The sequence below is a fragment of the Pongo abelii genome, chromosome 16 (genome assembly GCF_028885655.2).
Source record: "Pongo abelii isolate AG06213 chromosome 16, NHGRI_mPonAbe1-v2.0_pri, whole genome shotgun sequence".
NCBI lineage: Eukaryota > Metazoa > Chordata > Mammalia > Primates > Hominidae > Pongo > Pongo abelii.
The window spans coordinates 36,240,053-36,267,069 of record NC_072001.2 but is presented as its reverse complement, the minus strand read 5'-3'; the positions used below and the strand labels follow the sequence as shown (position 1 = coordinate 36,267,069).

At 39.7% G+C, this 27,017-nt stretch overlaps 1 protein-coding gene across 7 annotated transcripts in view; it reads right to left on the bottom strand.

The window, feature by feature from the left end:
• Positions 1-27,017, bottom strand: part of RYR3 (ryanodine receptor 3) — a 561,166-nt gene that overhangs the window by 366,679 nt on the left and 167,470 nt on the right. For all 7 annotated transcript variants that reach the window (XM_024232640.3, XM_054532557.2, XM_054532556.2 and 4 more), the window contains exon 3: positions 4,749-4,856. In XM_024232640.3, the coding sequence (XP_024088408.2) occupies positions 4,749-4,856 (108 nt within the window). The remainder of the gene's footprint in view (positions 1-4,748; positions 4,857-27,017) is intronic.

Here is a 27,017-nt window from a genome sequence, read left to right as displayed (position 1 = left end):
GTAGAGATGGGGTTTCACCGTGTTAGCCAGGATGGTCTCAATCTCCTGACCTTGTGATCCGCCCGCCTCAGCCTCCCAAAGTGCTGGGATTACAGGTGTGAGCCACCACGCCCAGCCCAATCAAGGTTAAAAGGCTGCTTGTGTATTAGCATACCAGATACTTTAGCATCCAAAGTCAGGCATAATCTTATGTGTTCTGGACATAGATAAAGTGTCATGTTCACATGGCAACTATACAATTAGTTTTATATTTTTATATATACCATTTATATAATTCATTTTATATTTATATTTCATCTCTCTTTGTAGTTGTAAAGATCTGACATTGATGAAGTCAACTTTTAGGGAAAACCAGAGCCCTTATTGGAAGGAGTGCAGCTGGTAATTGTGTTAACCAAGGCCTTTCATTCCTAGAAGCATTATGCCAGTTCATGTCAGAACCCATTTGGAGTTAAGTTTAACATGCACCTAGCTGTGTAGCACACGACTCTCCTTCCTTTGAGGAAGTTTGAATATTCCTGAAGGATCCGTGTAACAGGAGGATGTGGACCAGGGATGAACAGAGGAACCAATACTTTTATTTTCAAACTCACAGGCAGTTGTAGGCATTGATCTCATTTAGTTCTCACCCAGTCCTATGAGATAGATTGCATCTTGAAGATGTAGAAAGTAAGGTACAGAAAGGAGAAATAATTTGCCCCAGAGGACACCTGGTCCAATATAGGCTGGACTGAAAACACATCTGCCTGACACTGAAGACTGAGCATTTTTTTCATCACAAATGCTGTCTGCTCTCACTTTAAAGTCATTTCTGTAGGATGATGGGGATTGAGGGTTTGGAGGGAGTTGGGGACATCTCTTTCGGCTCCATGTTCTGCTGAAGGTTGGTAGACACTATAGGTCTAATCAATTGAAAATGTGAAAATACTCTAATATCTGATTGCCGGAATTTTACTTCAAACTGTAGCCATAAAATTGGCCACAGTGCCAAGCATCTATCCCTTGGTAATTTTCCCCAGAATAAAATTACATAGGATTAGATCAGAGGTGAAGTGATCCAAGGAGGAGCTGAGATAGGGCAGACTCTGAGAGGCACAAAATGTTCTCTGCTCCAGGTCCTCCTCATCACTGATTCTCCTTCTCAATATGAAGCTGGCTTCCATGTGCTACTGGCTGCAGCTAAGGACATTTAAATAATAAAGAAACCTCTTTGCTGTTAAATTAGGGCACTTTTGTTTTGTTAGCAAGAGAAATTGCTGCAGAATTGTAAATCTTTGCAAAAAGACTTCTGTACACTCAACACATGAGTAAACAAACAGCTGAAGTCATTTTTAAAAGTGTCCAGTTGCTACACAGCAGTGAACAGACACAGTACACCAGGACCAATTTTTGACTAGAAGGAAAAATTATACTCTTCAAAGCTTCCCATTTGGTGGCAGTCATGATCATTAGTGAAAGCAATATCTATTTAAAAGCAGAAAATGGCTATTTCCAAACAGAATGGAGTGGCATGCAAAGAAGGCTCCATTCCACTCAAACATCCCCAGGCTCTCCAGAGAATCATTCTGCTCTGTCATGTTAACTCACTTCCTTATTTTTCCTCTTTTTCTTCCCTGCTGAATATTATCTGCTAAAATCAAATTAAATACCAATAGTAAATGTGCACAGTAATTACTTCAGAAAAGCAAAAGAATCAGACTCAAGAGATGATATAAAACTTGTATTTTTCATACGAAAGACTAAGAGCCCAGACGGAATTGTGAGAAAGTTCCAAGAGGGTTCTAGTACCTGAAGCTGCTGTTCAGGTAACTATTTCATGGAGTAATCAATGCACAGTAAAATAATATGACTTGAAAAAAGTACCTTCCCATCTGTGTTCCATCTCTCTTCTCAAGTCCCTTTTCTCTGAGATCTCCAGTGAATACTACTCCTTATAATAGTGATAAATGTGTCAAGATGGGAAATAACTATTAGGTCTCTCTTCTCTTTGGCAAAAATAGAACAAAAGGCAATATGGAAAATTTCAGAGTCTGACTCAACACGATGATGATGATGATTCTATAGATATTAACAAAAATGTCATGGATCATTTATTTTGAACGTGAGTTTTTAAAGAAGAGTAGATTATTCAAATAAGATTTAATGTATTGGTTTCTACATGTTGTAACTTATAAATGGCTTCTGAAATATATAATTATATTAAACAAACTTCTGCTATAACATGCCTGGTAATTAAGGTAGGTCTTATTCATATATTCTAAAATGAAGAGCTCAATTTTATTAAAGTGCGCCCTTCCATTCTACTTGGAACATGAATGATTACTTATTCCTCTTAAGACAAACCAAGTTAAGACTATTAAGTTCTTTGCAACAAGGAAGAACCAGAACTTTTGAATTTACTTTCTCATCTATAGGACCCTGAACCACTCAAGCTAAATGATAAAGAAAAAGAAGTCATTTGAAATATACTTTTAAAACAAAACAGGATAAGAGATTAACCAAGAAATAATTCTCCAATTAACACAGTATCTCTTTGTCTTCTTAATTTCTATCCTGAGACCATGGTAGGCTGGGTCTAGAAGATCTTGTTTGATACTGAAAGTGGTGATATTTAAAATCAACTAGGTCTTCCTCAGCAAAGATTTCTGTATCTGATACATCTTGGAAAAAGAAGAGTGATCAGTTAAAAAAAAGTTTCCCGGCCGGGCGTGGTGGCTCACACCTGTAATCCCAGCACTTTGGGAGGCCGAGGTGTGCGGATCACGTGGTCAGGAGATCAAGACCATCCTGGCTAACATGGTGAAACCCCATCTCTATTAAAAATACAAAAAAATTAGCCGGGCATGGTGGCGGGCGCCTGTAGTCCCAGCTACTCGGGAGGCTGAGGCAGGAGAATGGTGTGAACCCGGGAGGCGGAGCTTGCAGTGAGCAGAGATTTTACCACTGCACTCCAGCCTGAGCGACAGAGCGAGACTCCGTCTCAACAACAAAGTTTCCCTAAACTGAAGTGTTTGAGAGTATGTGGAAGATATAAGATGCTGAGGTCAATGCAAGGAAAGGGGAAGTGAACCCAGACTGAGGCGAACATTAAATGAACAAAAATCTCACCTGTGTTAATGATCTAAGGCACAAAGCAAACTATTCTCAGTTGTCTTATTAAAGCATACTGCTATAAATCAAAAGAGTGAAAAAACACAAATATTTGGTATTAAGGGTCTTAGAGATCTAATTCACAGAACACTGTGGCCCCAACAGATTAGATGTACCCAAGATCACATTAAGGGCTGGAGGATGGCCGAAATGTAAACATCGATTCTCTTGATTCTATGGTCAATTGTCTCTTCTACTACAAATGAGACATGTCCATATTATGTACAACTTCAAGTGAGAACAAACTGTGCTACTAGGTAACTGCAAACAGTTTCTACCCACAGACACTGTACTCTCCAGTAGAGAAGCAAAGAAAGACTTGCAATGACAGTACAGAGTGATAAGAGCTATGACAGAAAAAGTACCTAATGTCCCAGCAACAGACTTGTGGGGTCAGCAGAGGCTTCTCAACTGATCTAATAACTAAACTGGTTCCTTGAAGGATACATGGGGATTACATAAGGGAAGTGAGAGAGGAGGAGGGAAGCTGTTCCATGTGGAGCGAATAGCTGATATGCAGCATCAGAAGCAAAAGAGAACTGGCATGTTTGAGGCAGAGAGAGGAATTCGATGTCGCTGGGACACTGAGTACTTGGTGGGATGTGGTGAGAGATGGGGCAGGAAAGGTGAACAGGGCTCACCAACTCCTAAAGGGCTCTAAGCCATGTTTAGGAATTTGGAATTTATCTCAAAATAATGGGAAGACAAAGGATTTTAGAACAGGCAACTGTAATAATTTTATTTGCATTTTGGAAAGAACTGCTGAGTGGAAAAATGGGAGGAGGGGGTAAGTATAGGAGGAATCAAAGCAATTAATAGACTGTTGCCATAACCAAAAGGTAGAGGACAGTCATCTAATGGAGTATGGGGGAGTGAGGATGGTGGAGAGAAATAGTTGAATTTGAGATATTCAGGCAGTAGAATTAAAGTATTTGATGATAAATATATAAAAATGAATGTGAGTCATTAGGAAAGGGAAGAGTCAAAAATTATTTTGAAATATCTGGCCAAAGTCTTGCCCAAAAGCCTTCCGACATAGGCAATATGGAGCTTGTCTCTTAGTTATAAGGATCATTTTACTGACAATGGAAACTCAAGACAATTCTGTACTTGCTCATCGTCAGTGAAACCATCAAGTTCTGGACATATGTCAAAGACTCATAATTCTGCAGGAAATCATGTTTGAACTGTTGTAACTTGGTTGTGCTCCATTGGAGCAGTCATAACTCCCCAGTGAGGTTTTTCCAAGGAAAAAGAAACTGCCTCACAGGCACGCTCAATCTCAAGACCCTCTCAGCCTCTCCACATTCGCTGGTGAATTCTGGGATAAGAGAGGGGAGTAGGCTTAGCATTCTGTGCCTTGCTCATGCAGCGTTAGTGGTGGTCCATTTTCTGGTGGAAGCTGATTAACTCAAAGGAAGCAGAAGTAGGGTTGCTGAATAACACCAACTCAACTCAGGGAGAAAGATTTACTATCTCCATATGAATCATCTCAACAGTCCTAAAATTTTTCAGTTCAAAGTTGGATGAAATGTAGAATGTATTTTGGAGATGTGGTGCACCCCAATCCCAACCTAGGACACAATTCAGGTACTCACCCCTTCGCCGCCATTTTCACCTGTGTTGGCAAGCATTTCCTGCAGGGCTCTGACAGATAGGGACTGTTCCAGCACAAAATTGCAGACGCAGAGATCTGGAGGAATGTACTGTGGAAATAAAATCAGAATAAGGATACCTACTCATATCAGTCAGAGATCAGTCATGCAACAACATCTCAAGGGCAAAGAGCCTATGAATCAAAATGACAGTTGGATGGATGAATAGGAATGCAAAAAGGTGGCTTTCTCCTGTTCAAGATGGGTTTTAAGCTGGTTTCTAAAGAATGGTAAGAAAAGCCCCATATATCAAGGGACTAGTTTCCAACATGTCAGGATTGACTTGAGGGAAGGCTGGTGGTACATATGGAAGAACACAGACATAGCCTTGCCAAAGAATGGAGAGGAAGGGAAGGCTGATCTACAGCCATGTCTGGGTGAGACCAGAGAAAGAAAGCTACTGGGATCTCATCCACAATAATCTGTAAAAGGGCAGTGGACAGACCATAATGTGGCTCTAGACAGTAGTGACCCTAATAGAGAATCCATTTATTTGTTAAGAAAACCTAGATATAGTATAAAAAGAGGCCATAGAGGGGGTTAAGAGCTATATAAATATAGCATAATCAAAGGAATGTCCAGAACTTTAAGAACTGATGATCCCTATAACAATCATTCCAATTTCTTAGAATCAGTTAACAGTTAACATCATGACATTCATGCCTATTCTGGAACATTTCTTAACAGTTAAAGATAGCCTTCTTTGCATACTAACAGTAGCTAATATTTATTGAGTAGTTTATGCCAGGTACTGTTCTAAGGGCTTTGCATAGGTTAACTCATTTAATCTTCACAACCACCCTGTAAGAGAGGGACTATTACTATTCCAGTTTCTAGCCAAGGAAACGAAGGCACAGTGAGTTTAGGTCGCCTGCCCAAGTGTTACATTTGGCTGAGTCAGATACAAATCCAGACAGTCTGTCTCCAAAGTCCATGCGCTTAACCCTACACTGTTCCTGCCACTCATAAAAATATTAAAGTTTTTCTTCACTGTGAGAACATTTTAGATCAGCAAATATTCAAGTATTTCATTTACGCAGTGCTTGATATTGGAAAAGATACAAAGAAATACAAAGCTAAACCACTGCCTTTCTGGAGTTTACGATCCCATTTCAATGACACACCATTTTCCTTGAGAATACAGCTTGTGATCACCTGTGTACCAGTCCTTTGTTTCCTACATGGTATTGGCAGAACATCAATACCATGAGAACAACAGGAATGAGGAACGAGGACCAGAAGCTACCGACAGCCATGCCTAACACTTCAAAACAAGTAAAGCTGTTTCCATGGAGCTCCACTTTAAAAGCTAAACCAAGTCTGCTACTAAGGCTCCAACAACCTCTCTAACTTCAGCATTTAGTTTTAAAATAAAAATAATGAAATTGCCCATCTTTAAGTTCCCTTTAATTTCCAAGTGTTTGTTTATTCTTCCTCCTCTCCCAACTGCAGTATTCTCAAAAATAAGATAATCGGCCTGCTGGATCTGCCTACAATTTTCCTTTATTAAAGTTTTAAGCCAGGAATGGACAATCTTATTCCAAAGGCTACTGGCTCTGGGTGACGTACATTTTCAAGTACTTTTCTACTAAGGATTCGAGTGAGTACTTTTCTACTCAAGGTCTCTATGCTGAGAAATCCTAAAAACCTAGTCTTAGAATTCTGGCAATACAGGAATTTGCCCAATCCTTTTTTATTAAAACCATTAACTAAGAAGAGATTGTAACAGAGGAGGATTACCGCCTTTATTTTGTGTTGCTCACTTTGTTTTCAAAGTCTGTTCCCAAAGCAGGTAATTAACTCATTTGTATGTGACTGGAGCAAGCAGGCAGCTGGTGATGCAGGGCAGAGCTTCATGTCCAGGAAATGTTTGTACAGTACATACAGCATTATTACAAGTAGCATACAATTATATGATAAAGCATTTCCTTAAGACCTTATACCATAAACATATATTGTCTAACTTAGTCTTCCAAAATGTTATGCCATCTCAGGAGATTTTAGAGAGATTTTTCTACCACTCTGCCTACCTGAATTTCATGTTCCCAGAATAGGAAGCATAAAAGCCATAGTTTGCTTGTTTCTTCCAATTCATTAGAATGAATGATTTGGAGATTTCCCATTGAAGAATGTCTGCAGTTATGGGTGGCCCTTTAAAGTCTGCTTTAAAGTTTAATTTGGCAAATTAATTGGTCACAACATTCATGCCCACTTTTACAATAAACCTATTCAGTCTATTCTCTTTAAGACAGAAACCTTCATAGCTCCAAATGCTAGAGATTCTGCCCTTACATGACATCATGTAATTCTAAGTCAGCTTGCTTTCCTTCCTGTGTCTGGTTTGTTGAGACAGGAGACAGGAGCTCTCCTTGTCTCTGCCATCAACCATTTTGAAGGAGAAGCACTAATAGATAATAGGGACACTAGGCATGCTATAATTATAGCTGTCCTTTCAATCCAGGTATTGAAAGTCCCCAGGTGCTCACAATTTCATTACTGGCTTGAATGGGTATATTTAAACAGGACGCTAGTGTGCATGGAGAGGAAGCCTCTCAAATGGGAGCACTGTACCTTCCACTAGTTTAGAGTTTCCTGGCAGCTTCGTTTCTGTACCTCTGGTGTGTGGTCCCTGCCTGGACTCTCTGTACTTGGAAATAAGAGCTTGCCACTCCAACAGCACACAAAACAATGTGTGGGCAGTGGTAAGGGAGGGAACAGAGCAACTGGAATGTCTGGAGAAAAACAAAACTAAAAACTTGTGACATGAATGGAGCACAGAGCCATCTGACCTGCTATGCCAGCTGCCATCCTTAATTAAACTCCAAACTGGCCTGAACTTCCACCTCCACACTCCTGAAGAATGAGCAAAGGCCACTCGTCCATTAAAGCTAATTTGTTTGCAGCCATGAAAGTCCCCTAGGAGGCCAGCTCATTGTGTCTGTGCTATGGAACCTGTGGCCTCAGTCACTCTACCTGGCAGGCATGGGGCAAGTGTTTGATGATACTCAGCACGGAGAGAAGAGCTGTGTTGACATCTGTTCTGAAATTGCTCCTCATCACGCTCCCCAACCCCTGTCCTGAGCCTAGAGAAGCACTACATTTCCAAATGTCCTGCAGGAAACCTTGAGAGGCCAGGTCCCTGGATAAGCCAGGAACTAGGATTCACTTAGCCTCACTATGTGGAAAATAGTAGGAGGCAAGGTCTATATATCCTCCACGCTCCATAAATCTACATAATGGCATATTTTTCTGGGGCTTGTTGAATCCTGGCTAGTAGGAATCTGCTGCCCCCGTTTTGTAGTCATTTAGCATTTCTCTATCTGGCAATCCACAACATTCACTTCACACTGTGCTAGCATACACTAGCCAAGCCCTCAGGGAAATGAGGTGGGGAGTTAATTACACAAAGGAAGACCGTCACCTCTCCGTTGTACTGTTAACTGCAGTCTGTTTTGGCTTATATCGTTCTTGATGCATTGAGGTTTGTCTGTTTCACTAGACTGTGGGTCCCTTGAAAGAATCTGTGCCTTATTCTACTGTTGGTATTCCAAGTACACAGAATAGTAAGCATCCAACTCAAGTCTTCTTGAACAGACCCTGTGTCCTTCAAGACTATCATCCAGGAGTGTGGTGCTGATTATGGCTGTGGCTGTAGACAGACTGCAATGACTCCTCAAGTCTCCTGCCTGTTATTCAACACGTCTTTCTTCTCCCAGTGTCACGAGCCCTTTTCTCTTCTCTGTTAATCCGTCTGGTTCATACACGGTCATGCCTCAGTGATACACCTTGTAGGTGTGTCAGTGGCTCTGAAGGCACTATAGGGGATACTGGTGAAGAGTGAACACTCTAGTGTAGGACTACCTGAAGTCAAATCTCTGATTGACTATTCACTAGCTGAATGACATTATGCAGGTAACTTAGTTTCTGTTACACATGCCTTTGTTTCCTTATCTGTATAATGGAGATACAATAGTACCTACTTCTCAAAATAAACTAAGGTTTTTTACTTAAACAGCTTAAAATGGGATCTGATGTGTACAGTAAATATTTAATAAATGTCAAGCATATCCAAAAAAGAGCAATGAAATCAAAACTCAGTAACTCACTTATATGTTCACTAATATATTTTTGAAGTTCTTATTTGTATAAGAATAAGGCAAAATCCCTGCCTTACAGGATTGTGTGATTTAGTGGAATGTCAGTGAAGCAAATGAATAGTTTCTGAAGTATGAGACAAAAGGCCCAGAGGTAAGAAAACATGTGAGGAAGCACATAGAGTTGAGGATGGCTGGAATGGAGAGGAGAGAGGGAGACAGAGGGGAAGAAAGAGCAGCAGGAGGGAGGAGGGGGTGGAGGGAGAGATGGGGAGAAAATGATGGAGGATAGGGAGGGAAACGGAGGGAAGAGAGGTAAAGAAGGGTAGACAATGGGAGAGAGGAGGAGAGGAAGGGAGAGGAAGGGGAGGGAGAGAGAGGGAGGGGAGTAAGCATGGGGAGGTTAGAAGTGAGGCTGAGGAAGAAGTAGATATTAGACTGGGTCTTGAGTATTCTTGCCAAGGAGGAGTTTGGGCTTCATTTTCAGAGAATAGGGTGCCATTAGAGCAAGTTATGTAGGAAATGATATAATCAAATTTGCATCTTTGAAAGAATTGCAGGTCCAGTGTTAAGAAGGCTAAACGATTTTTGACAAAGGCATTAAGAGCATACCCTGGGGAAAGAACAGTCTCTTCAACAAATGATGCTAAGAAAACTGAATGTGCATATGCTGAAGAATGAAACAATACCCCACAAACACCATATACAAAAATCAACTCAAAATGGATTAAAAACCTTAAATGCAAGACTGGAAATTATAAAACTGTTGGAAGAAGACATCTAAAAATGGTTCAGGACATTGGTGTGGAGAAATATTTTATGAATAAGAAAGATCTCAAAAACACAGGCAACAAAACAAAAATAAATAGGATTATATCAAAAAAGCTTTTGCACAGAAAAGGAAACAACAGAGTAAAGAGACAGCCTGCAGGATGGGAGAAAATATTTGCAAACTATTCATCCAACAAGGAATTAATATCTAGAATATACAAGGAACTCAAACAACTAAACAGCCCCCTCCCCACCCCACCAAAAAAACTCAACTACAAAATGAGCACATGGTCTGAATAAACATTTCTCAAAAGAAGACATAGAAGTGGGCAATAGATATTTGAAAAATGCTCATATCACTAATCAGGGAAATGCAAATCAAAGCCACAATGATAGTAGTCCAGTTGAGATGCCTACTATCAAGATGACAAAAAATCACAAATGCTGATGAGGACGCATAGAAGAGAAAACTCTTATACACTGTTGGTGGGAATGTAAATTAGTACAGCTATTATGCAAAACAGTATGGAGGGTCCTTAAAACACAACTGCCGTATGATCCAGCAATCCCACTACTGAACAGAAAATGAAATCAGTATATTGAAGAGATATCTGCACTCCCATGCTTATTGCATATTACATAGCCAAGATACATGTTCATCAATTTGTGTTCATCAACAAATAAATGGATAAAGAAAATGTGGTATATATGTACAATGGAGTATTATTCAGCCATAAAAAAGATTAAAATCCTGTCATTCGTGGCAACATGGGTGAGCCTGGAGGACATTATGTTAAATGAAATAAGCTAGGCACAAATAGAAAAATACTGCATATTCTCACTCACATGTGGAATTAAAAGAAGTTGATCTCATAGATGTAGAGAGTAGAATGGTGGTTACTAGAGGCTGGGAAGGGGTGGGGAGAGAGAGGCTGGTTAATGGATGTAAAATTGCAGCTAGGTAGGAATAATAAATTCTAGTGTTCTATAGTACTTAGGGTGACTATGGTTAACAATAATTTAATGTATATTTTTAAATAGCCACAAGAGCAGATTTTGAATGCTTCTAACACAAAGAAATGATAAAGATTTGAGGCTATGGATGTGCTAATTAGCCTGATTTGATCCTTACATATTGTATATATCAATCAAAACATCACACTGTACCCCATACGATATGTACAATTCATATGTGCCAATTTTAAAAAGAGAGATAAAGAGGGCTAGGCTGAAGCAGAGAGATAAATTAGAAGGTTTTGCAGTCAACTGGGTAAGAGGTGACAATGGCCTAAATTAAAGTAGCAGCAGTAGGAATAGAGATAAGGGAATGGATTTTTAAAATCTTGAGAAGTTAGGAGAGATGAGGCCTGGTGACTAAGTGGATATGGGAGATGATGGAGCAAGAGTGGGAGATGAGCAGGTTTCTACTGGATGGGACAGAAAGCAAAAAGGACAGGACTCAGCAAGAACAAGTCATGGCAAGTGTCAGAAAGACCATGTAGACGGCATTTAAACTTGGCAGATAGCCCACTGGGACCTCTCATTTGGGCCAACAGAAAGGTGACAGGAAAGCAGAGAAATTTCTGTGGTGATGTATAGGTATCTCTGCAGATGTCAGCAGAGGTAGGATCCTCTGGGAGAGGAGGAAGAATCTGGGGAATTAAAGCGTATTCTCCACAAAAGGAGAATTAGTGGAGGCTGGGCAACCAGAGTCATCCCAATTAACCTCACTGTCCTTTCCCGTATTAGCCATGCACGTAGTCAGTCCTTAGAGAAGGAAACAATGTACATTCAGTCCTGTACCAGCTGCTCTGGGGACAAACAAACAAAGTAAGGCATGGTTTCTGTCCTTCAAGGAATTTTTTTTTACCTATTTGGAGAGACAGATCTACTGTACATGAGACTTTATAAAACAATACAAAAAAAGGAAATTCAATGCTAAATTGAGAGGTTTGGCATATAAAGTCGTGCAGGAACGTTCCCAGGGATGATATGACTAGGCAGGTACACCCAGGCAAGAGCTTGGCCTGAGGAGTGAAGAGGATTTATTCATATATGGGCAAGAAGGAGTTCCTGCCCATAGTAAGATCTCAAATTTTTGTTTAATGAATGATCCAAATGGGAGAGTTATTCTTTCCATTTTTTGTATTGTGTGTGTGCATTCTTCCCTTCTGTTTAAAATTTCATTAATTGAAACAGCATTTTAAAATCACAGGCTTTACAGAATCTGTCCTTGCCTCCCTTTGCTTTTTCCCTCAACTCCTCAAAGAAAAACAGCGCATATATGAGGATGTCATGAATGAGGAATGGGTGGCAGCAAAGGAAAGAAAAAGTAGTACACCACTGCACCAGGCCCTCAATTTCCCCCTTTATGCTCTATTCATGCTACCTGAGACTGCCTCGTTCAGGAATAAATATGGGTGGTGTTCATTGTCGTGGCTCTAGATTTCAGATTGTGTAGACACAGAGTCTACTTCTCCAGGGGCATTATGTCTGCTGGTAGAAGGTGGAGATGAACTCAGTCCCCAGTGGCCTGGCTTCTATATGCATTGCATTTACTCCATGACACCACATCACCTCAAACAGGGCTGACTGCCATCTCCCTATGATGGTTTTATATAGTCCTACTCAAAGACATGGATGAGAAGACTTCTCAAGCTCTCCTAGGCAGAAAACCATTATCGCCTCTAGAAAATGTCCCAAGTCAACCAGGCCTCATGGGGTACAGTGGAACTGGATAAGACCACATTTTCATGGGACAGCATCAGGATAGGTGGAGATGGTATGTGTAGTTTGCATTTCAGGACCTTTGAGCACTTTAAAGACATTATCTCATCAACCTACAGCAGACCTGAGCTCACTTACAGACTTCCAATCAGTTATCGATAACACATAATTATTTGCATTGTAGTTATACTTCAAAGGTGAAGCCAGTCATTAGTATCTATATCTCATCTTAACCAGATTTTATTTATGTATTTGTGCAGTTAAATGCTTTTTAAGCCTACCTTTGTGACCTCTGGAAAGTTGTTGATAGTTTATAATGGAGAAAGTTACATGGTGAATGTTTAAATCTGATGCTGTTGGCTAGTCTCTGGATTTCTATAAAAGTAATCAATGGTTGTACAACCATATTAGAGGTGAGTCAGTTGAAATACAAAGGAACTAGGTAAAACTTATATGGGCAAGTAGAGAAAGAAGCATAGAATCCATATATACATTTTAAATGTATCCATGAAACTATCTATATAATTGTACCAGGCATTGCACTAAGATACTTTATAAATACTATGTCATCTATCCCTTACACTAGTGCTTTTAGAGAAGAGGTTTTAAGCCATTCTGCAGGTGAGAAAGACTCAAAGGCTGAAACACTTCCCCACAATCACACCGCTGGGATGAACATTTAAACCCTAAATTTCAGACGCAACTCTTTCTGACTCACACTGCATCAATATCCCTGGAGATAGAGTTCCCATTCCCATGCCTATCCCAAGGTTTTAGAATTCTAACCCCACTAGGCTACCTACCTCCCAACTCTTATGCCTTAAATGAAAGTTAAGGATTTTATACCCCGTTCTTGAGTGTATCTCAGAAAGCATTCTCTATTTTGGAATAACCTTTGAGAATGTAAAGACTATGGACTGAAGTTACTGGGACTATCAGGGCTCAAGAGCTCATAAAATCTATATTTTATAAACTTAGGCAGGTGGGATTATTTTCATTTTATGCAGTTCTAAAAATCTGAGACTGACTCACCATATAAGCTTTTTCTTCCAAAAGGCAATTTAACTCTGGGGATGATGGTGCAAGTTTCAATTATGGACCACATGTGTGATTTTAAATGTGTATATATTCAGATTTTAAACATTTTGAGAAAAGAGAGCTTGCCTGTTTGTGTTAAGAGCTGTTATTATAAAATAAAGTTAAAATGCATAAACCTTTCTTAAATTAAAAATATATTTTGCTATGGTAAAAGATGGAAAGTTTTTCTGAAGAAAACTATAGAAGCTATTCACAACATTTGAGCTGTAATGTTGTTTAGACACTGCTAACAAAAGCAATTATAGGTACACAGTAAGATGCAGAAAATTTAAACTTACAGCTGGAAAATATTATTTTTTTGGGGAGGTGGGGAGGAAGACGTCAGTATCTTTTAAAAGAAGGAAGTAAAGAAAACCCCTTCTGATGTCTGAGGAATAAACCACAGAAATGCAACGCTTTCAGCACAAAGACTCTCTCTAGGTGCTTCTTCATTCTAGGGATGAGGGAGCTGCCCCAAGAGAACTGACAGTGGTGGAAAAACACTATAACAGCACCAGGAGACTTCTAAAGCAGAAGCACTTGCAGCCATGAGCAGAATGATTGCTGTTTCTAGGCACTATGCTGGCCTGAGGTTTACTCCAACACCACAAGGAATACTCAGAAGGAAAATGTTGGAATAAGTTGATCATGTGCAAGGAAATTGGAGAAGGTTATCAAATTTATTTATTGAATAGAATAAAAAGCTCATTCTAGAAAGCTTAAATATTTACTTAAGAAAAACGCTTGCTGAAGCTTTTCTTATGTAAGGGAGGCATCACCACTGCCTAGAAGCAGAGAATCCAAATTGCAGGACAAATATCCTTTGACAAAAGACTTGCTGAGAAATGCCAACCTAATGTGATAAAGAGCTAAAAAAAATAGCCACAATCACTATTTCTTTGCCTATTCCTCAAAGGCCCAGATATATAGCTATTAATTGACACTGATCAACAGATCCATTAAAGTCTAGCCTCTCTTGGACGAAGGTTTATTAACTCAAGTGAGAACAACACTTACATCAATTATCATCATCATCATCATCATCATTATTATTATTATTTTGAGACAAGGTCTCTCTCTGTTGCCTAAGCTGAACTCCAATTCCTAGGCTCAAGAGACTCTCCCGCCTCAGCCTCTTAAAGAGCTGGGACTACTAGTGTGTGCCACAGCGCCCAGCTAATTATTCTTTTGGTGGTGCTCAGAGATTTCTCACAAGAGCTAAAACAGGTATGTATAAGCTTGCTCTGGAAGGATTAATGCAGAAATACGGTGAGCCAAGAAACTCCTGAGCAGGACTGGCAAAATTTCATATTCCAGTTTTTCCCTCTGCCTGGCAGCACATGGTCGGCATGTTACAGAGCTAAGGTGCCAATAGGTGAAAAGTTGGAACACTTGCACCTGGAAAAACAAGTTGTGTTGATGAGCAGCAACTAATACCTACTGCTGATGGACAGAAATACCTGAAACACTGACTCTTTATATGGTCATAAAAATATACAGCCATAAATAAACAACCACTTAATGAGTAGCACAGGTACTACAATGAGCTGTGGAAACTTAATGGGAACGTACAATCTCTGGAATTCTAGCTTTCAACGGATGCTGTGATGAGAAACCATGAAGATGTTATTCCAAAGAGCTTGCATATCAGAAAAATAGCAGAGGCCAGGAGAGAGAAAAGGCAGAATGTCAAACAGGAGATAAAAATCAACCACAGTGTCCCATCGATAAGTTAGGGATGTAAGCATCGGTTGGGGGGAGGAAGGCAGGGTACATGATAGTGCAGCTAAGATGAGGTAGGATCGGCAGAAACACAGAGAGATGGAATGAAGATTGAGGGGAGAGGGGAGAAGGAAGGTCTAAGTCTCGAGCTAATGTTCATGTTTTTGTCTCAAATTTTGTTTCACTGTAGTTTTGGTGGGAAGAACACAAATGAGCTTTGCCTCTTCCATGTATTCTTTTCCCATTCCACTTACCCCCTCCTCCCTCTGGAATGATGATATAGTTGCTACAGAATTTACAAACCATGGAGAGGCTTTTCTCTATTACCAAGGCAGTGGTATCCAGCAGCTGCAGGACGGGAGAATCTGTGTCTCTTGGCCTTTTCATTGCATAACAGGAAGTGGAAGATTGAGAAAAGCATTGTTAAGTGCCCACGAGAGCTGAGGAAATGCCAAATTGGAACTGAAGGATGACAGACAGAACAGAGACACTGAGTAGCCAGAGGTGGGGCTGCCTCCTTAGGTGCAATCGGCATCGGCATCGTTTATCACTTTGGGAGCACCTCTAGTGTACTGGGTCCTGCCTTGACTGCAGTATTAGCTGCATGCAGTTCATGGACCCAGGATGGGAAGTGAACACAAAGCTCAGGGCAATGAAAGGCAAGGACAACAGCTTGGCTTCCAAATGTTTTTGAGTTTTTTCCCCAATGCCTTCTTCCTACTCTCAAACTGAATCCAAATTCCAGTGTGGACATGTAGTTTTTATTTTTTGCTCCTACATGGCATTTTTTTTTTTTTTTTGCTTTGAGAGAAATAATATCTCTAGAAACCAAATTCTAGATTTAAAAAATAATTAGCAGCAGTACATGGACAGATATTCAAAAATGTTTGTGGAAAATACCTTTTCAAAAACCTTTGTGGAAATAAATGTTATAAATATTTTTCTCCAAAATGGAAAACGTTCTCTTATCCTCTCCACAGAGAACTAGATCCCATCCCCTCCAACTTTCTCATACTATCTGAGCTGAAGTACCACCACTAGATGTTTACATCTGCAAGGATTTGTACTGTATATCCCCGCTGCAAGAAAGCACGTAACACTCATCACAGACATTTAAAAATATATACACTGGCCATGGATCTAGCACTGCCAGTCAGAGGCTGCAGGAGTTAAAATGTTCACTTATCAGTTTTTGAACAGAATGGTAATAGAAAGACCTATCCCCTCCTCAGGCCGTATCTTCTTCAATCATGTCATCCTTACCAGGAAGAACTGTAAGTATGGAGGTTGGGTAAAATGAAAGTGTTCATTGAACTGTGGTGATCTATTGGATCTCCTTCTCCCCAAATCTTTCCTGGTTGAAGTCATTGACATCTTTCACCCAGGGCATGAGCTGTCTCTGATAAACACAGGGAAACCATTAGGAGACTCAGTCTCCTCCTACTTGAATTCAACCCATCACTCAGTATCTGGGGGGACTGGCCAGGAAATGCCACGTCTAATGCTACATCTGTCCAACCATCCAAGTTCACATGACTGGGCTTTCATCTTGAGCTCCCTTCCTCCGCTTTGCTAAGCAATTAACCAGGGTTACTGAGGTTCTTCATCAACAATGAAGACAGGGAAGGGGTGCTGCATGACAAATTATGGCGTTTCTTTTACCCTCCTGGATAACTAAGAGTTATCTCCAATACATAATGGTTGAGTTCACTTGACAGCACTAGGCAGAATGAATGCATTGATAGAAACTGATGGAGCAATGCCACACCTCAAAAAGTAAAGTCCTTGCTCACGGCGACCTAAGCAAGGTCTGTCAGACCCCATGAAGATAAATGCTTCAAATTAGCCATTTGCTCTCCTGTGGCATTCATCCTTATGTTCTTAGTGAACTAGACACAGATGAAAGCCATGTTTGGCTGCCTATTAAACTTGTATATTTTGGAAAGAAAGCAAGTCTATCTATTACTATAGCAACTGGAAACCTAGGACAGAATGTGGGTAAGTTTGAATGTGATGCTAATGAAGTCGAGATCATAGCTTTGCTTTATTTTGTGATGACACCAGCACTCCTAACCTGGCTAACTAGCTAGCTCCTTTGTCACTGAAGATATTAGTCAAATGATGAAACAGGTGTATAAGGTCAATGACTGCAAATTTAGCCCCACCAACAATTTCTCAAAGTGCAGTCTGTAGACCACCTGCATAAGAATTGTTGGGAGTTTATTATATAAAAAAAAAAGCCAGTTCCTGGCCCCATCCAATACAAAAATGAGAACTGATGGATATGTTCATTCAAGACTGAGAACCACCACCCTTCAAAGAGAGCTCCGTGCCAAGCCCCATGGATACTGGCCAGGCCCATCTTTATGGAGAAGCATTCTTGACACAATTTGCCAAGGAAATTGAGTAGTGAGCAAAAACCACAGGGCTCATTTTTCAAGTCAAAAATTGACCAGAGAAGGCTGTAAAAATTCTCATAAACATCAAAAAGTTCTCATCTTTCTTGACTCTCTTTTTTTTTTTTTAACAAAAGAGTAATACTCTTTAGCTGTTTACTTGAAATTTTCTGAAGGATAATATTAAGCCTTCTTCTGTTCATTCCATTTCACAGCTTGTATTAAATTCTAAAAACTCTCTTCATCTTCAGGTAAAAGTTAAATTGTTTGAACCTAAATGCCACGGCTTATTAGGGTAATAATTCAAATTTCAAGTCTGAAGTGACTACTCTTGGAATTGAAGAGGTGAGGCTGAGATCAATTATTCCACCCTCAGTGCTATTAGGCAGTAGTGCACCTGAACCACCCCAAAGAGATGATATTCTGTTCTATTTTGAAGTGGAAAATATCTTAGGATGTACAGTGAAGTACTAAAGTAGAGCTTAGAGCAAAAATCCTTCATGAAAATGCTCCAAGAAGAAACAGATCATTAGGTCAAGAGTTTCTTAATTTTGTCAACTGCTCAGTGGCCCAAAGGCAGCTGTTTGAGAGAGGCTTACAAACAGCTTTCTTGTACCAATTGTTCTCATCCTCTAAAAGCTTTGGATAAAGCTCAGTTAAATGGAAGAAAAGTGATTTGAAGACATTCTTATAGAGAAAGCAGCAAAATCCTGGAATGACTAAGTTAGGAACATTTTGTAATTATTCCCTGAAATAATTTAGATGAAGAAAAACAAATTCCCAAGAGTGTTTTGTTAATAAATTATTTAAAAATCAACTATTTGTTCTATGTCAGGAAGTTAAGAATAAAAAAGTTTTTTGTTTGCAAATGGTTCAAAATGTTTCAGTTCATAGAGTTTGGTCAGGTCATTATTTAAAAAGAATGAAACTTTAAGGAATGAATGGGCAAATGAGGTACCATCTCACCATCTCAGTCAGAACGGCCATTATTAAAAAGTTAAAAAACAACAGATGTTGGTGAGGGTGCAGAGAAAGAGGAATACTTATATACTGTTGGTGGTAGTATAAATTAGTTCAGCTGTTGTGGAAAGCAGTATGGTGATGTCTCAGCTAAAAGCAGAACCATCATTCGACCCAGCAATCCCATTACTGGGTTCATACCTAGAGGAATAGAAATCATTCTAGAATATTCTAGTCCACATGAATATTCATTGTAGCACTATTCACAATAGTAAAGATATGGAATCAACCCAAATGCCCACCAATGGCAGATTGGATAAAGAAAATGTGGTATACATACACCATGGAATACTATGCAGCCATAAAAAAGAGAGATGTTATATCTTTTGTGGGAACATGGATGGAGCTGGAGGCTATTATCCTCAGTAAACTAATGCAGGAACAGAAAATCAAATACTTGATGTTCTCACCTAAAAGTAGGAGCTAAATGATGAGAGCTTATGAGCACAAAGAAGGAAACAACAGACATGGGTCTACTTGAGGGTGAAAGGTGGGAGAAGGGAGAGGAGCAGAAAAAATAACTACTGGGCACTGGGCTTAATACCTGGATGATGAAATACTCTGTACAACAAACCCTTGTGACACGTGTTTACCTATGTAACAAACCTTCAAGTGTACCCCTGAACTTAAAAGTTAAAAAAATAAAGAACATAAAGCTGTCGATGTAAATGTCTGAAAATCTTAATTTCTAAAAAAAATTGTAGGCATTTCCTTCATAAAACATTTCCTCATGTGACAGGTAGCAAAATTCAGGCCTGAGAGGTCATTTTGCATAACATTTTACAGCAAGTTAGAGGGAGAGCAAAGCCAGATCTCTTGAATCACTACCCAAAACAGTAGTATGATTTGTGAATTATGAGCATGCACATAACTTCAAAATACAACACAAAAGGTCATAACCATGACTTAGGTTTTACCTCCTAGTTTTAAAATATCCATGAAGAATCAAGATGGCAGATGTAACATGACGTGGGTTTTTGTTTGTTTGTTTGTTTGTTTGTTTTTGAGATAGAGTCTCGCTCTGTTGCTCAGGCTGGAGTGCAGTAGCGCAATCTCGGCTCACTGCAACCCCCGCCTCCTGGGTTCAAGCGATTACCTGCCTCAGCCTCCCGAATAGCTGGAACTACAGGCACGTGTCACCATGCCTGGCTAATTTTTTGTATTTTTAGTAGAGACAGGGTTTCACCGTGTCAGCCAGGATGGTCTCGATCTCCTGACCTCGTGATCTGCCCGCCTTGTCCTCCCAAGTGCTGGGATTACAGGCATCAGCCACCGTGCCCGGCCATGACTTGGGTTCTTAAAAGTCAAGTTCTAACACAAACACAATATACCATTTTATTTCTTCTTCCATGCAAAAACAACACTTAGAAAAGAGATGTTCTAATCACAGGAAAAAAAAAAAAAAAAAAGGCAAGACTGTGATCTAATTAGTAAGTTCAGGAGTCGGTGGAGGAAGAAAAAAAATACTGCTAATCGAGACCAAAATAGCAGCTATTAGGTCTAAAGAGCAAAGTACTAAGCGTGGCAGAGGTGCCTGTGTATGAATACCTATTCATAATTCACCTGGGGCCACTGGCCTGCAGTGAGCAAGTAAATGACAAATGAACAGCAGACTTATGGTGCTACTTTACACACTGAATAAATTCTTTGTGAAGATTTCCACCACTAAGGTACAGATTGCCTTTAAATAAAAAGAGGGGTTTGGTATTGCCTCAAGCAGATAAGTTATCAAGACGGCATTAATAACTCAAGTAGGAAGGAGGAAATATAGATGAGGAGAGATCTCAGAGTTAAAAGGTGGATTTTTTTTCTTTTTTACTATGGGTTCAACAAATGACAAATACATTAATAAACTTGACATGTGTTGCACTTGACTTCTATGCTATTTCTTTAGATATCTATTTCCCTTCTCCATTCCTTGACTGTTAGAAATAGCAGAGCATGAGGAGCAATGTGGATGTAGAAACAGGAAGAGAATTTCCTGAAAGAAAACAGTTCAGCTGCCAATCAGGAAGAACTGGAATGTGGAGCCATGTTTTTCAGAATCTGAACATAGTTAGGATTGCATCCCAACCCTTCACCTTGAAGTTGCATATGGATGAATATGAAATGACCCTTTTTGTCCTGCCTGCATGTGACAGCAATAATCCCTGGCCCAACAGGAACAACGGCCTGATGTAGGCTAGTTTCTCAATGCATAGTGCCCACCATGATCCCCATAGAACCTCACCACAGGGCCAGCCCACCATATGCACATAATATTGAACATTCTTAGTGAATTCTGTTCACCCAAAATGTTGGGCAGCAAGGCTTGAACTTGTAAACAGGCACTCTGGTAGCTAAGATAAAAAAGAATGCCTAGGTCAAACAAAACGACTATCCAGCCTCTATCTCCTACATGCCACTACATGCCCACCATGCTCCAGAAGACAGCAGGATTAAACCCAAAAGTCTCATGCCCTTGTTTTCTGTCAGCAACTGCCACTATCTAAATCCTCTGCTGTATCATTTTTCCTCTTCTGTATTTTCATTTTCTTAGTTCTGTCACCCTCCATTCACCTGACTCAGCCTTTTGCCCATTCCAAACCTGCTGGAATGCCTACTCCGGGATCAATATGCTCAATCATCCACCCCACAGTTTTCTCTTTTTTGAGATGGAGTCTTGCTCTGTCACCCAGGCTGGAGTGCAGTGGCATGATCTCAGCTCACTGCAACCTCCGCCTCCTGGGTTCAAGCCATTCTCATGCCTTGGCCTCCCAAGTAGCTGGGATTACAGATGCACACCACCACACCTGGCTAATTTTTGTATTTTTAGTAGGTATGGGGTTTTGCCATGTTGACCAGGGTGGTCTTGAACTCCTGGCCTCATGTGATCCATCTGCCTCAGCCTCTCAAAAGTTCTGGGATTACAGTCATGACCCACTGCGCCCAGCTATCCATCCCAAAGTTCTCCCTGAGCACCACTTCACATTCTGAGCCTGAACAAATGAAACTCAGCTCCTCCCAAAGGACCCTGCTTCTCTTAGGGACTTCCCAATCACAGGATACTCATTCTCTCACCAAATAACTCAGGCTCACAAGGTGGGGCCTATGCACTTCTCCTGCTCAGCACTGGTTTCAGATCATTATTCTTCTACAAACTGTTAACTCTAAGATTTGCACACCTGGCAACATCACCCTCTACTCCCCTCCTCTTTGATGTTTGTGTACTTTGACCTATTATTCCTTTACTGAAATCTGTCTTCTCTTCATTTCTGCTCCTAGTGATTTGAACATTCATACTGATATGGTTTTGTGTCCCCCCAAAAGATATGTTGAATTCCTAACCCCCTGTACCTGTGAATATGACCTTATCAGATATAATCAAGTTGAGATGGAGGCCCTCTTCCAAGATGATTGATGTCCTTTATACGAAGAACAAAATGCTATGTACAGGCAAAGACATGCACAGAGGAAAAAGCCACATAAAGATGGTGGCAGAGATTGGGGTTATGCTTCCACAAACCAAAGAATGCCTAAAGCTACCATAAAATGGAATGGGCAAGGAAGTATCCTGCCCTAGAGACTTTGGAAGGAGCATGGCCCTGATAACACCTTGATTTCCAATTCTAGCCTCCAGAACTGCAAGAGAATAATTTTTTATTTTCAGCCATCCAGATTGTGGTAATTTGTTACAGTAGCACTATTAATGAATGAATATTCCATCTTACAACTCCTCAGTTATTTGGCTTCCTCTTTATCAACGATCTTCCACACTCCACATCAGTCGCACCCTCTCATGGTCATACACCTAGAGGTTGTTTCTATGAAACTCCTCTACTCTGAGACCTCTGACTGAGACAGGCCACTGTCTAACCATGTACTCATCTTCCAACTTGCTTGCTCACTCACTAAACTACTCTCCCTACTATTTATATCCTTTATACATTTTCACTCCTATCTTTGGTTCTTTCCTCATTCAGCTTAAATTCCAAGATTCCAGGGTCCAATCTCCTAAACTCTTTTGCCCCTTTGTTGTTTATCATACTTGCCTGGCAACATTTTGATCCTGGCTGAATTTAACAATCCACTTTCTTCATGCCTGTGCTGGGACTGCTGCAGAGAGTGACACAATCTAGAAAATGCATAGCACTAAAAATTCATGGTTGTCATCCTCAAGTGGTCTTCAACCCTATGCTCTCACACTATTTGGAAATGCCATTATTCTTCTCTAGGCAGCTCCCTCTCCAAAATTTTCTGCACAAAAACCTACAGATCCACCCTCATCCTTGACGTTTTCCTTCCTATTCAATGGAACATGAGTTCCTCATTTATTTGAAAGTCAGTTCCTTGTCTCTGTTCTTAACGCCAGGCCTTTCCCCTGTATCAGCAATTTTGCACACTGACCACCTCTTCCCTCTCCTGTATCTCCTCTCTTCTCTTTTCCACATATATCCTCCCCTCAGTATTTAAACATTATGAAGTCTTTCCTATTACAAAAATCCTTCCATTCTAAGACCCTATCCTGCTATCATTCTCTTTCAGAGATGCCTCACTGGTTGTCTTTATTTTCTTACTTTCTTCTTATTCCTCAAGTTCTCTAAATCGGCTTCTGTCCTCACCACATGCCATTGAAAGAGCTCCCTCCAAGGTTGCCACTGGCCTCCATGTCACTATATCTAAAGGACATGCCATCTTCTCCAAGTGGTATTCTACCCTATGACTATATTCCTTCTTGACATTCTCTTGATTTCTGTGACTTCTATGACACACATGCCTATTTCTTTTCTGATCTCTCAGGATGTTCCTTCTTATCATTTCTCTTTCTCCATTCATTTTTAATTATTGACATTTCCCAGGCCCTCCTCTCTTTTTAATAAACATTTTCTGTATTCACTCTCATAGTGTGATTTACTAACTCCTTTACTAAGGAGTTACTTTAAGCCAGTAACTCCTGAACATTAATTCCATCCCAACCTCTCTTTTGAACTCTTAAGCCATATATACAGATGCCTACCAAAATTTTCTGTTGGATGTCTTACAGGCTTTTTGAATTCCACATGACTAAAATTTAGTTCATAAATTCCATCACCTCCCTCTGTCTTCCTTTATCCCACCTCCAATATATGCCCTATTTCACTCAATGATATGCCAGCCAGTTACAGGCAGCTAAAACCTATAACTCTAGCATCATACTTGATTCCTCCTACCTTGATCCCTTTGCCACCCCATGAATTCTGCTACCCATACCTGAATTCAATGTAATCCAAGCCTATTCATCTCCTATTCACATAAGGAATCTATACAATGATCACCAGTCTATGTTTTCCTTCAGCAATAAGTCCCTATACATGTTCAGCTCCCATCCTTGCTACTTCAAAATCTGTGCCCTCATCACCTATCTTTTCTTTTGCATATGCCAAAGCCATACTCAATTTAATTCCCTCTCTAGTAGTGCCATCTATTAGAGAGGAAATTAAATTGAGTGAAGCTTTGGCATAAGCAAAAGAAAGTTCTATCTTTTGCATATGCCTATAGTTCTACCTTTTGGAACCTTCTCTCTCCTTTTCTAGGGCCCTTTTCCTCTCTTCCTAGAAACATACTTGTGTCTCTTATGAAAACTTTTTCTTTACAACTTTAAAATTTTTTCTTTATAAGACTTCAATTCTACTTCAACCGTCATTTTTTTTTCTCTTCTTCATTTAAACACTCAACTTCTTTTAAAGAGCAATGAATACTCACTGATGAGGTTCTGGTTCAGGCAATGGTGGAACTACTTACAGCAAAATAATCCTCCTGCCAATAACAATGATACATTCTGGATAAATATTTAAATAAATAACTATTTGAAGGCACCAGGGAGCAATCTAGAACTGAAAGGAATATTACTTTTTAAAGATGAGAAGCCAATCAGGTGCTATAAACATTTAATTAAATTTTCTTCTAAGGGTACTCTCCTGTTCATAGGATCCATGGGGAATAGATGTCAAGAAAAAGGCTTCTAGGAAGTAAGAGACCTGAGCCTGGGGCTACCAGAATGTCTGGAAATAGAAGAGGAGAAATGTTAGGAATGAGGAAACCACCATAGATTAATAAAATCCAAGATCAGTATACAAATTCCCCTCAATTTGTTTGCCAACTCATAAGCTATATAAGATAGCATTGCTAGAAAGCAACAGCTAAAATGCTTAGAATAAGCAAAAGTTTCAACAGCTACTTATTTCTGGAATGTCAAAATTTGGTTTTCAAGTCTGGCTATTTAGAGGGGTTTAGAAAATACTGCAGGATTTTCATTAAAATCCCAAAAGACTACATCTGGAGACCAGGAACAGTACCTTAGAACTAAGGGCAAAATTAAAATGGAGCAAGCTGGCACAAGATGAAGGAGACACACCAGTAATTTAACTGCCAGCTATAACAAAATGCAATATTCCTCAGGGGGCAGACAACAGAAACCAGAATAACTATAAAATATCATCTACAATGTTCAGTATAAAATTAAAAAATACTAAATATTAAAGGAAATAGGAAAATGTGACTTATAACCAAGAGCAAAATCAGTCATTAGAAGCAGACCTATACACATTCAAGATGTTGAATTGGTAGTCAAGGATTTAAATAATGATTATAAATTTATTAATGAATTTACCAAAAAAATGGGAATAATGGGAGAAGAGAGAGATAATGGAAGGGGAGAAAAAATAATGGAGGAGAGAGAAGAATCTTAGAAAATAAACAGAAATCTTAGAAATAAACAAATGGAAACTTTAGAATTTAAAAATAAAAGCCTGAAATAAATTCATTAGAGGCGGTTAACAGCACATGTACATTAAAAAAGGGAATAAATATAAAATAGGTCAATGAAAAGTATTCAGGCAGATGCATAGATTAAAAAAATAGTTGAAGAAAAAATGGATAGAGTCATAGTGACCTGTGGAACAATATAAAACAATCTAACATATAAGTAGTTGGAGTCCCAGGAGAGAGTAAATATGGCACACAAAATATTTTAAGAAATAATGTCCCCCAAATTCTATACTTAATGAAAAACAACAACCAAAAGATACATAAAGCTCAGCTCATCAAAATCCAGGCAAGATAAATTTAAAGAAAACTACCCTCAAACACATCATTCAGATTGCTAATGATGTTTGCACAATAGCTAATGTTTAATCCTGGGTCTTGAGGGCCTACATAACTCTCAGGAACAATAGCGGACTATACCCCCTTCATTCTCTGAACAGGAGGTGAAAACAATAAAATGAAAATTTCCATTGGATTTGAAAACTGTATTTTTCAGTTTGAACAAGCCATGATCAGTAAGAAAGCCAAAGTATTCCTCAAAAAAGAGGTGGGACTTCACTGTTAGATACCTAGAGCCACAAGACTTTAGACATGCCACTGGCTTTTTAAAGGGCACTAAGGTAAATTGTTTTACTCCACCTATCTTAGTTTCTTCTTCCTTAAAATCAATGAAACAAACCTTGGTCTGTTTAAACTTATTTTAAACAAAAAGTAGTTCTCATATTCTTCCCATTTCTTCATGATGATCTACTATTAAGAAAGGTGGAAGTTGGGATTTGGAAGGATATTGGGGTTCTGGATATATCTAACAAGGCCGTAGTAGTTAAATAATTGTCATCATTGAAGATTACTGTGGGGTAAGTGTTACGACTTTTTAAAAATCCTTTTGCATGAGAATTTGACCTTCAGTTAACTCTCCAGTTTTGTTCCCATGGTCACTTGATACAACCTGTATGTAAATCATGTTACCAGGGTACATTGCTTGTGGTGAAAATGATCCCTGACTGATAGCCTGCATGTGGACTGGGAAGATTATCAATACGTATTTTAGAAAGGCATATCCTTGGAGTGCAGAGACTCTTGTAGCTGGGGCTGCCTTTGTAGAGTCCTCAAAAGCTATGCCTGCGGGATTGTTACAGATACATTGGTTCCTATGGTCCATGAGGCTTTTAAGCCATGGTGACTCTCCCACCTACCTGATGTGGACCCCCTCATCTCTTTGCACCTGAGCTGTCATCTGGGGATTGGAAATCCAGAAGCCAGCCCCTGAATTGCTATAGGGGTTTCTGCCGAAACGCAGTGCTTGACACATCCCAGCTGGCAAGCCATGGTTCCTGTCCTATGTCCTTCTGAGAAGACTGATGCCAAGTGCTCTACGAGAGTCTTATGAGTATAGATGTAAAGTTGAACCAAAGACCCTCCCCAACCCCTCAAGTGGACACTGCAGATACAGAATAGATGAGATATAATGTGAAGGACCAGAGGGAAAGTATTAAATTCCTAGTGCCTAGAAACACATTTTCTATTGAATAAAAAGGAAACTAAATGAGCATTTGCTATTGATAAAATGAACAAGAAACATTTCCTCTCTCTTTTTTCTGGGTCTCTGGTTATAGCCCCTA